The sequence below is a fragment of the Hippopotamus amphibius genome, chromosome 12 (assembly GCF_030028045.1).
Source record: "Hippopotamus amphibius kiboko isolate mHipAmp2 chromosome 12, mHipAmp2.hap2, whole genome shotgun sequence".
In the NCBI taxonomy this organism is placed as follows: domain Eukaryota; kingdom Metazoa; phylum Chordata; class Mammalia; order Artiodactyla; family Hippopotamidae; genus Hippopotamus; species Hippopotamus amphibius.
In genome coordinates, this window is record NC_080197.1 from 74,539,377 (window position 1) to 74,551,722 (window position 12,346).

Genomic DNA, 12,346 nt, shown 5'->3' on the forward strand with positions numbered 1-12,346 from the left:
ACAAACAGAAGGACCCTACCCACACCCATGGGACCTGTGTGAGGCTGAGAAGAAATGGGGGACAGGCTTGGTTCCTGCCCTGTAGAGGGAGGCTGGGTGCTCACAGGGGTTCCAGAGAGGCCATCCTGCCACATTTGCAGGGGCTGCCTCTGTGAACCTGGGGCAGATGTGGGGTCTGAGATGCTGAGAAGACGGCTCACAGCCAGTGGTGGCTGACAACCAGAGGTCCCAGGAGGGCAAGGCAGAGACACCCACCTGTGTTGCCCAGAAGTTCCTCCTTCGCTGTCACAAGGTAATCAAGCTCCTCATACATGGCCTCAGCAAGAGCATCTTCTACACTGGATAAGGCTGTGGAACCACCAGCAGGTTAGAGACTGCACCCTAGACACCCTAAACAAGCAGGCTAACCCTCCATCTCCCCAAGGCTCACATGTGGAAAACCCCTCAGAGCTGCCGGGACCTCTGCAGAGTCTCCCACCCCATGCACCCTGTCTGCACCTTCTGCCCTTGTGTGACCCTAAATCCACAGCTCAGCCCAACTCCTTCTGGTCTCACAGAAGAGGCCATGACTTATGAGTGTTCACAACCCAATCCTAAGAACCCCTGTATATTCAGCCCTTAGAGTTTAAGATGGAGCAGATGGAGATCTGCAGACTCATAGGAGTAAGAACAGAGTCCAGGCCCAGGTTTCCCCTCCTCACACCTGGCCCCATTTCCTGTCTCCACACACTTTCCATGGTACTCAGTACCCCCTGCAATCCACCGCTGCGCTCTGCTCTCCATCTTAGCAGCTGAGTCACCAGGATGATGAGGACCAGGAAGAGAAGAGCCCCCAGGATGAGGCAGAGGATCCCAGGTAGGGAGAAGATGCCAAGAACAGGATTTCAGCCTGGTCTGGTCCCTAAGGAGGAAAAAGCAAGAAGGTTTGGAGTAAGTCCTGGGCACAGAGAAACTCCCTATGCCAGCATTTGCAGGGAGCTCTGGACAATGAAATCCCAGCCTCAGACATAACTGCACTGACAGTGACTGGGCTCTATTAGGTCTTGTCCTGAGATGATTCAACTCTACTCCAGCCAGTGTGGCCGGAAGGAGAGCCAGAGATTATCAGCGAGCCTCCCTGCTGAGAATGCCTCTGAGGACCCACTTCACTCCTCTCCTTGGGCTTCAGGAGACCAGAGCAACAAAAAAGTCCTGGAACCGGCACCTTTCTGATGAGGAGCGACCCTCGTGGGCAGGTAGGAAAGCCTTAGATCCTGCAGCATAGGAACCAGCCTCCCTTGGGTCACAGGCATGAGAAACTCTGGCATTGAACCAAGGCAGGGGGAGTTTCCCAAGGAAAATGCCCTGGTTCCCCCCCACCAGCCAGTGGCTCCGCAAGATCTTTCCTCTCCTGAGCGGCTAATTCTGTCAGAGAGTCCACACAGCAGGTCCCAGGACTCTGAATATCTCCCCTGCCCGTGGATCATGACACAGTACCTGCTCGAGTGGGGGTCAAAGTTGTTCTTCCACCTAAAGAGAGAGACAGGGGTTTGGAGCATGGGAATTGGCCAGGATGCAAGGCAGCCTTCTTCCCTACTGAGCCCTAAAATCACCCCTCAGTCACCACAGCATCGGTGCTGAGTCCTCCCAGCTCCCCCGTCTGAGATCAGAGCTACAGCGCCTGGGTGCTTTCTGAATACAAATCCCACCACACTCCAGCCCAGCCCATTGCCCCGGCGCTGCCCCAGCTCAACCAGAGCACATCCCAAGCCCCTCCACTCACCAGAGCACCTCACGCCAGCATCCTCCTCGTGCTTGCAGTCGCTCTGCCCCCAGGGCTCCGCAGCACAGTCCCACAGGGAGGACTCCCGGCCCCCGCACTGCACCTCGTCCAGCCAGATGCTCCCATTTCCAGGGCCAAATGCCGCGTCCCGCACGGCTTCCAGGGCATGGCCGCAGCCCAGCTGCTGACACACCACCTCGGCCTCTGCCAGGCTCCAGGAGTCATCACACACTGTGCCCCAGGAGCCGCTCTGGCAGACCTCCACCCGCCCTGAGCACACGCTGTCCCCTCCCCTGAGTCGGATCTTGTCATTGTCTGAAAAGACAGCATCCTGTCCTGTTACTGCCCCTGATGGGAAGGAAGGAGCCCCTGGTAGCCACAGGGGAGGAGGAAGGGGCTGATATACCTGTGCAGGGGGCCACAGTTGGACAGCTCTTAGGTCTCCTTCCTGCAGGAGCAAACAATGGGAAGTGCTGGATCAGGGGCATTTGGAGGTGGTCTCATCCCCAAACAAGATTATCTAAGGGCCTTGGCTTGGTCCAAATGACATGTGAAAAACAGGCTTCATTATCTAATGGGCTGAGATATTCACTGCATCTTATTACCACATTAAATAACTTTGTTTCTTTATATTGTATATCACTCTCCACATTCCACAACAAATGCAACACACACACACAGACACAGACACACATTTTATAGACTAAACCAAATCTCATCACTTAGATTTGAAAATATAAAATAACACTAACAAAATCCTACAAGGCTGAGACAGACACAGAAACAGTCACACAGAAGCAGACAGTAAGTCACCTGAACATGAGATACAGGCTTCCTCCTTTGAAGAGCATGAACTGTATTTCCAAGGATCAGAAGGACATTGCCAGAGAGAGGCATCAGTATTCCGACACTGGATTCCATCTACCCACCAGGGTCTAGAACCTTCCCTAAAGGCAACAGAAGAGTTGAGGGTTCCACTGTCCCCACAGCCAAGCTGTCTGCAGATGACAGACAAGGTGATGTCTTCCATGGGGCTGCGGCAGACACTGCCCCAGGTCCCGTTGTAGAAAACTTCCAGCCACCCAGCACACTCCTGGTCCTCGCTCACCATCCTGAGGGCCAGGAACTCTGAAATTGAAAGGGAGGAAACAGGACACAGTGAGCCCTCCACTCAGTGCTCTGGGTTTTCCTCTCTCCCTGAAATTGTGACACTCATCCCTGACCCAGCTGAGGAGACACTCACTAGGTGACAAGAATGAAATTTGACTTACTTTTATCTGATTTTATCCATTTATATCTCTTTTCCTATTTCTACCACAATGACATAGTGCATACAAGCAGAGAGGAAGACCAGCCTGGGCACCAGCAAGGAGGGGGAGCTGAATCCGTCGTCCCAAGAAAACCTCTAAAAGAGTGTGTGAAAGGGATGTGGTACAAATATTGGGGAGGTAGGCAGAATAATGGACACACAAATGTCCACATCCTAGTCCCTGGAGCGTGTGAATAAGTTGCCTTACCTGGCACAAGTAACTTTAAACATAAGGACTTGGGATGCTGAGATTCAGCTGGAATATTGTAGATTAAGCACATGAGCCCAGTCTAATCACATCCTTAGGCCCACTATCCTTAGAAATGGATAACCAGTCCCAGCTCCAGTCAGAGGGAAATGTGACTAAGGACGAACAGTCAGAAGCAGCACTCTTGCCTGTCTGAGGAGGAAGAAAGCAGGCTCTGAGCCAAGGAATGCAGGGCACATTTAGAAACTAGAAAAGGCTGGGAAAAGGATTCCTCCCCAGAGCCTCCAGAAAGAATGCAGCCCTGTGGACACCTGGATGTTAGCCCACTGAGACCACTGTCACACTTCCAACATGCAGAACTGTAAATAATAAATTTGTGGTTTCATTACGATGTCATTCTCAAGATTTTACTACCATAGGTAACTGAAGAGTGAGCCCTGCTTTCAAGTGGAAACTGTAAGAAATGGCTCTGCCAGGAAATATTGCTGAGAAGAAAGGACCAGAACCTCAGCTGCTGCAGAAGGAAGTGAAAGCACCTAATCTTCTCATCTGCTAGAAAACAGGCTCCACGGGAGGAAGCTTCCTTCTCTGGCCCTTTCAGCAACTCTCCCTCAGGGCTCAGACCCCCATGCTCCATGCCCCACCCCTTCCCCCAGGCTGTGGAAAATGTGCAGCACACACCTGAGCAGATGACCCCCGCATCCTCCTTGTGTCTGCAGTCGTGCCGCCCCCAGCCCCGGGAAGGGCACCTCCACACGTGGGACTCCTCTCCTGTGCAGTTTAGATCATCCAGCCGGATGGGCCCTCATCCCGCCCCGAAGTGAGCAGACCCCGTGGCATTGAGGGCTTCTCCACAGCCCAGCTGCCTGCACACCACGTGGGCATAGTCCAGGTCCCAGCCATCATCACAGATGGTGCCCCAGGAGCCCTGGTGAAGGATCTCCACTCTCCCGGAGCAGTGACCGCCCCCGTCCACCAGGCGGAGCTGTCTGCTGTCTGAGGAGAGAGAAATGGGACAATGAGGCATTGACACAGGGAATGAGAAGGGTCTTCTGGTCCTGTGGGACCCTCACCTGAGCAGTTGGCGGGGCTCTCCTCTGAGGCTGCAGAGCCTGCTGGTTCAGACAGGGAGTGGTTGCACTGGGGCAGCACCTGGGTCTGGTTTCCTGCAGAAACAGCAATGATCAGAGGGCCTAGAGGGTTGAATATTAGGAACCTGAACTGAGCTAAATAATAACCTAGTGATGGGTTCTGAGATGAAAGCAGTAACACATCAATAAAGTTAACATAATTTTAGAGTACTCCTTCTCTATGGAGAGTTACGCTTTTGACAATGCCACAATTTTTGTTTTAGGCCAAGCATTGCACTGAGAATGCAATTTAATTCATAAGAATGAGTTAAATAAGTTGTTCTATCCCTAAATCTATCCCTAAGTAGAAGAAGCAAAATAAAATCCTTCCAAAGGATTCCTACACTTTTTCATCTTCAATGCCTGTCTTTTAAAAAAAATACTTATATAAAATATAACTCACAAAAAACCAAGAGGAAAAAGGAGACACTATAAATGATTCTCCAGGGTACTCAACTAGTAGAGTTACCTGACAGAGAATTTAAATAGCCATGATTAAAGTGCTCATGGAATTAACTGACAAAATGTGTATCTTGGCAGAAAAATGATAAATAAAATAAAATAAAATATAATTCTAGAGCTAAGAAACAATAGCTGAAAATAAGAACTAAACAATGAGTGTATCAGTACATATGCAAGAGAAAATGATTAAACTTCTATAATACACTCTTGGAGAATGTTTTCATGGTCTTGGCATAGGCAAAGTTCTTTTTAAAAGGAAATAAGGGGCTTCCCTGGGTGCACAGTTGTTAAGAATTCACCTGCTCATGCAGGGGACACAGGTTCTATCCTTGGTCTGGGAAGATCCCACATGCTGGGGAGCAACTAAGCCTGTGCACCACAACTACTGAGCCTGCACTCTAGAACCTGCAAGACACAACTACTGAGCCCATGTGCCACAACTACTGAGGCCTGTGCACCTACAGCCCTTCTCTGCAACAAGAGAAGCCACTGAAATGAAAAGCGTGCACATCACAATGAAGAGTAGCCCCCACTGTCTGCAACTACAGAAAGCCCGCAGCAACAAAGACCCAACACAGCCAATAAAAATAAATAAATAAATAAATAAATAAATAAATAAATAAATATTTAAAAAAGGAAACAAGAAACACTAAATATATAGGGAAAAGTTGGTTAGTTATATTTCCTTAAGATTAATAACTTGGATCATCAAAGGACACCATACCATTAAGAAAATGAAAATAAAACACCAAGGGTTAAATAAATAACACATATTTGCATCTAACGTCATTGTCATGGTAAGCTGTAGCACCATATTTGTAATATTCAAGAACTGGAAACAACTCAAATCTCTACCATCAGTTGAATGTATCCATACATGGTCAAGTGATCATTCAAGGGAATGCTCTACAGTAACAGAAATGAATAAAGTGCTGCTATAAACAACATCATGAGTGAATCCCAAACATAATATCGAGTCAAAGAAGTTAGACGCAAAAGAGGACATATTGCATGATTTTATACAAAGTTCAAAAATCAACAAAATATCCTATGGTCATAGAAGTTAGGAAGCAGGTTTTTGATGGAGAGGAGGGAGGGCATAACTATGGGGAGGCAACAGTGACTGCTGTTGGTGCTGTTAATGTTCTCTTTGTTGATCTGGGTTGGGGTACATGACTAATGTATACACGTATTGCTTATACATTGTTTCTATGATTATAAGTGAATAATAATGTTGCTTGAAAATTTATTATTCCCCTTAACACTTCTTGCCCTGACCTGAAAAATGAATGAACAATGAAAAGAACCATATTTCACCATGAACTATCTTGCTTATGAAGCCAGTTTTCTATACTCTCTGCTCTTGGAGACAGGTCACTCCAGGAGCATCCTGAATACTAGTAGCCCTTCCCTCGCTCTTACCTTAGCAGATCACAGAGGCTGTATTTCCATGGGTACAGTCAGGAACACCCAGGGCAGTCACAGGGCAACTCCACAGGAAGGACTCAGCCCCTGAGCAGTGAAATCGGACTGTTGAGATCTGATCACTTCCTTCCACAAAGTGTGGTCCTCTAGGAGTAGAGATGGCGACTTCACAGCCAAGCTGATGACAGACAACATTGGCATTGACCAGACTCCAGTGAGAGGCACAGAGTGCTCTCCATCGTCCAGAAATATTCACCTCCACTTGCCCCTCACACTGAGAGGTGCCATTTCTCATGAGCCGGACATCTGAGTATGCTGGTAGAAGAAGACAGGAATTCAGCAAAATCTCATGATTTTCTCACCTGAACTCTGTAAGCAGGGAGGTTATGTCCTGATGTGCATCTCACCTGAACAGACAAGGTGAACAGCTCCACTGTGATGACAAGTGCCCCCTGGACAGGGCACTCTGGGGCAGGACCAGAGCTCAGGCTCCTCCCCTTCATACCTGAACTCTTCAGCCCAGACCCGGCCCTCTAATGCTCTGAAAGGCATGTGTCCCAGGACAGACACAGCCTTGCCGCATCCCAGTTCTGCACAGATGACCTAGGCAGTGGGGAGTGTAAAATTCCCATCAGACACTGGAATCCAGTCTTCTCCAGAATGCACTTCTACCTGCCCTGAGCAGGGTCCACCCCCTCCAACCAGATGCACAAACCCTAAGAGAAAAACAACAACAACAATAAACCTAATAACTGTTCATGAACCTGGTTTGACAGTTGCAACATTATGTCACAGGCAACAATGTGAAAGCTTTTATTTTCTGGGAGTGGGGCATGGAGAGAGAATTTGACAATTATTGTCAGAATTGCATTTCCATGAGTGAGTATCTAAAGAGAAATTCACAAGGATTTCCAGGGTCAGTTTGGAATGGCTGATTTCCAAGAATGTGTATTTTGAGGTTGGTTAGGAATGTGAATTGCTCATCCAGGGGCCTGGAAAACACAGGACCCAAGAAAACTTCTCTGTGGTGGGCATCAAACTTGGGTGCAGAGCTGAACTAACCCAGAGTGAAAAAGGCCCATGGGATTCAAGAGGTTCGAAGCCTAAGAGGCAGACAAGGTTAGAAGGCCATCCTGAGATTTCTGGGGTTAGAATTCTGGCCAGTTTTCTCTCAGGAGCCAATACTCAAGTTGCTGAGACTAGGGAAAGTCTTGAGGGCTGGATCTGTGAGTCCACATCAAACTACAGACATACTTACGGCTCAGGGAGGAAATCTAGATATTATAACAAGCCTGCTATTATGATTTCATGTGTGTTTTCTCATAATTTTTGATGGTGGAAAATTCCAAGAATTTCTTTGGCGACTTGCTTGTAAAAAGAAGTTGTCCACAGATGAGTTTGGATATGAAGAAAGCTCAGAGTCATAGGAGAAGAATGGGCTCGTCCCAGCCATCTTTCTTGAAAGCCTAGGATTTATCAGTGAACCTGGGTGAGAGCGAGTTCTCAGTGGGAATATGCAAAACAGCTGAGTTCGTGGATTACTTCATACTAGGGTTTTTCTTCCAAGACGTGGGAATCTCAGCAAATGCTAACAGTGAAGGTAATTTAATGTATTTTAATCCTATGTATATGCTAACTGCATATTCCTTTCCTATTTGGAGTCTCAAGAAATAGCCAGCATGGAAAAAAGGAGATGGAGAGGAAGAGAGCAGAGAGCAAACAAGCCATATATAATTTAGAGATTTCCAAGTTCCAAAAAGCTCAAAATGGATGAAAGATAGAAAGATTTTTAACACATTTTATCCCCTATGCTCCTCCCATCCACCACCTAACCCTGCTACCCTTTCCCATTTCTCCCACTGCAGGCAAGAAAAAACAATCTGCAGAGCTACAGATGGATGGAAGGGAGACTCCAAATGGAAGAACTTCTCTAGAGGTGGAGTGCGGGTGGGGTGAGTGGTAGGTTAAAGTGGGAGTGGATAGAGTATGAAACTGAAAGGGGGAGACCAAAGAAAAGATTCGTGATCATGATTTGGTCCTTCAGGGGCCATATTTTGGATGGAGAATAGGTAATCCAATGGAAAAAAATAAAACCCCACATCATAAAGAACACTTTTTTTAACACCCTTGCCTGGTTTCTGAGCATGCTCATGATTATTTATGTGCATGGAGGAATTTTTTTTCTGGCAAAGGACTCTGAATACATAAGTATGTGAACTTTGAAGCATATGATGTGGAGATTCGGAAAGCGTGTTCTACCTGAATAAAAATCTACTACAGAGAGCAGGAGAGAGCAGGAAATACACAACAGAAATTAAAGACTTAAAGGATTAGCTTGCAATTGTACAAGTATGAATGGTGAGAGGATGATCAGGTTGCCTCTTGTTATTTATCCATTTCCACCTCCCCAGAGAGGCCCAGGTTAGGAGCCCAGTCTGGTCTGGTTGGGAGTTTGGTCATAAGCTACACATTGTAATTAAAGGATTGTTACTCAACACTTTGTTATTTTCTGTATTAATCCCACCAGATTACAAATTTGGAAAGAACAAGAAAGAGATATTGCTTGTATGCTATTTTACGTGGCCTGACACATGTTAGACATTCAAATATATTCTGAATAATCAATAAAGTCTTACAGACATCAGGAGAGAGTCTTCTGAAACAAATTATTATTTCTTTTTTATTTTCTACTTGATTTTAAAATTTATGTGGAAAAATAAGTGTGTGACATTGCAAGAAAATTTATGAAATAGACGGCTGATGTAAGGGGATTAGATATTAAAATAATAAAACCAATTATGTTTGTGTGTAACAATAGAGTGAAAGGGGCAGAATATAAATACCGAGTAGACTCAAAGACACACACACATAAGTATTTACTGTTTGAAGCAGATAATATTTTAAATCATTAAAGAAGATAGACTGTTTAATAAAGAGTGCTGAATAACTTAGGGATAGATTTTAAAACAACAAGATCAAATCCCTACTTGATATAAATCTCCAAAATAAATTATATAGAAGTTAAATCTATACATATCAGAAGTGAAGCATAAGACACTGAGAGAAAAATGAATTATATATATTCTTTGAAGAATAGTGTTGCTTGTGAAGAAGACTCATTCTAGGGCTTTCTCATTAACATAATTTTTTTCTGCTTGTCAGCTAACATGAGCCCACATTTCCATCTTGACTGAAGTGGTTTGCCTCTGGGATGTGACAGAAACCCTCTCACTGGTCTATGATTTGCTAAGGACATTTTAATATCTACCCAAGATTGGTATTGTTAGTGAGAAGTGAAGTTTTAATAATTCAGTAGTTCCATAGATGTTGTCATCTGACATAAAATAGAATCTGGGCTCACCAAGGACCTCACCCCCTGGTTGGGTACCATTTATATGCTTTAGGAAAGTAAGTGAAGTTTCTGTACAAATAAGAGCTAAGGAAACCCTGACTGACATGGGGCTCCTCACTGAACTCCTGACTGGCTCCTCTGAGGAGAGTGAGTGAAAGTTTTAGGGTGAATACAGGCTAAATCCTGTCCAGCTTCTTGCCCTTTTAATGGAAATCGGTCTTCTTGACCTGACCTGAAAAATGTCAGGACACTTTTCTAAAAGTCTTCCCAAGCAAAAGAAATGGCAGAGGAAAAGCAGTTTTATCAAGAACTACTGAATATAAAATCAACATATTTAACCTAAAACCACAGAAACTCCAAAGGACCAACAGAACAAAAATTGAAGGTGACAAAAAAAAAAAAAAAAAAACCCTAAAATTTGGAATCTGTGTCTTGCACTGTGGAGAACTAGGTTCACATGTTGGGTTATTAACATGATGAGATACAGACACACCATTACTTCAATCAAAAGGGGTAAGACACCAAGCAAAATATGGCCTCTTTCAGGGTTAAGATCAACAGATGTTCAAAGCTGTAAATAACATTGGAGGTGTTGAACAATATGTTCTTATTTTAGACCTGAGAAGACAGAGCCTGGGAGGGCCTGTCACGAGAGTGACTTGTTCAAGGCTGCAGAGTTAGAGACTGAGCCTCTTCTGTCTGTTCTGTGCTCTCATGTCCCAGGTTACTGCACAGCATCTGGTCTTCCTCCAGGCTTGGTGTTCACTATGCATCATGGCCCACTCTTCTTGGTGCTTCACCTCTGCTCTTCTCTCACAGAGGGGGCCCCCATTTCCCAAATTTAGTCCATTTGCAAGAGAGACAACAACCTGAGCCATAGGAGGGAGAGCAGGGGGCCAGGTCTTCAGGAAAGTACTCTTTCGGCACCTGTGCTTGAACCTGGGAGAGCCCCAATATTCTATATCTCAGCTTCTGCTTAGGGCTCTGGGACCCAGAGGAAATGTCCCCTCTCATTATTATAATTTTGGGGCTTGATTTTATCCAAGGAAGCAAGAGAGCAAGGGTGACTGGGTTGGTTTTTATCATCTATCATCTGCATCACATGCTCATTTCTCTCCCTCTGACCAAGTCGGCCTTCTCTATCCTGCCTGCAGCTGTGATGCATCTGCATCCAGACCAACTCTCAGGGGCTCTGACCATCAGCCTCGCCTGTCTCTGTACCTTCTGGCTCCTTATCCATCACTCTGGACTTCTACTATTTTGACTGGAATAGAGTACTGTGTTGCCTGAGGTATAGGAAATGTCTCTATTCCATATGGTATTTGGCCACTTAGAGATCCACAAAGATCAAAGTATCTTCCTGGAAGACCAAACTTGCCCTCTACCCTTGGTTTCCCCATTCACATCTGAAAGCCAGAGGTGATCAGGATGACCTTTCCATCAAGGCACAGGAAAATGCAAGGAAAGTGGGTCCTTAGAGGCCCAAAAATAGGCAAAAAATGAACATCTGATTGGGAAATGATGACAATGGAGAGACAGGAGAGGCTTCAAAGCAGGCATATCTGAACCCTCCGCATAGGTCTGATACTTAAGTAGGAGAAAGTTATTTGAAGGCAATATTAAGAGTCCATTTTCATGTGGTTTTGTTACAAATACAAACACCTTTTTAGAGTTTACCGTGTCCCAGGAACTTTAGTAGATGCTGGGAATGTAAATCTCACTAAAACAATGTTCTTATCTTTATGGGGCTTTACTTCTGGTGAAGGAGAAAAACAAGTAGACAGTGTTAAGCCCTCTGAAGAGTTTATGAGAGACTTGGATAACCAAAGAAAGGGAAACTGCCCCTTCAGGGGGCTATTTATTTATAAGAATCAACCCCACCGAAGGCAAAATGAAAACATGGTCAGATATATCCTTGTCTGGTCTCTTGCTGTACAGACATCGTGGGTCCCTAAGCACACATGGCATCTTCCACACCACACCTGGACCCTCAGTGCTGCCCAGAGAACCCCACATGTGCCTTTGTCAGCTCCCATTGCCATCCGTCTCCTTCCCAGCTACTATAAGTCTCTTCCACCTTCTTCAAAAATTACATTTGTCCCCTTACTCCTACTTCTATCAAATAAACCCCCAAATGCAATTATCTTATATCATTGAAGTCATCAGGTGAAAACTATGTAATCTTTTACCATACAACACACAACTTAATATTTTATTGCTTCCACCATTGACTTATCAGCACACAGTGACTTACCAGTGCATGGTGTTCCTTCAAAGTTTGACTTTATACAGATGTTTTAAAAGAAAAAACAGAGAGAAAATCTTTTCTGGTAACAATGGAAGGAGAACCTATGACTAAGAGCATTTCATCCACAGTCCTCTGGTCCTACCTGCCAAAGAGCTATGAATATTTACATCTAAATTTTCAAAGGAGACTTGCAATTTGGCACAAACCTGTAAATTCCTCTCCAATTTCTTTAACGATATTCCCTGAGCTTCCACTTCTGCTAACCTAGTGCAAAATAAAGTCTCACACTGTACCTACAGAAACAACTCCACTGAGGAAAGTGCATCCTCATTCTTGTCCCTCCCTCCCATAGGCTCACTATGCAAAGGGAGAGTGTGTGTGGTGATTTGCAAATGTTTCACTCTTCAAAGACAATGAATTATAAAAAAAATTAAGATCAATTTGAATTGG

The 12,346-nt window shown here is 45.2% G+C and overlaps 1 protein-coding gene across 1 annotated transcript in view; it reads right to left on the reverse strand.

The window, feature by feature from the left end:
- The window catches only part of LOC130834045 (uncharacterized), a 491,328-nt gene that overhangs the window by 100,169 nt on the left and 378,813 nt on the right, over positions 1 to 12,346 (reverse strand). Inside the window, 7 exon segments of the mRNA XM_057704144.1 lie at positions 1,763 to 2,077; positions 2,169 to 2,210; positions 2,576 to 2,890; positions 3,961 to 4,264; positions 4,297 to 4,445; positions 6,294 to 6,611; positions 6,704 to 7,012. Of these exon segments, the coding sequence (XP_057560127.1) occupies positions 1,763 to 2,077; positions 2,169 to 2,210; positions 2,576 to 2,890; positions 3,961 to 4,264; positions 4,297 to 4,445; positions 6,294 to 6,611; positions 6,704 to 7,012 (1,752 nt within the window).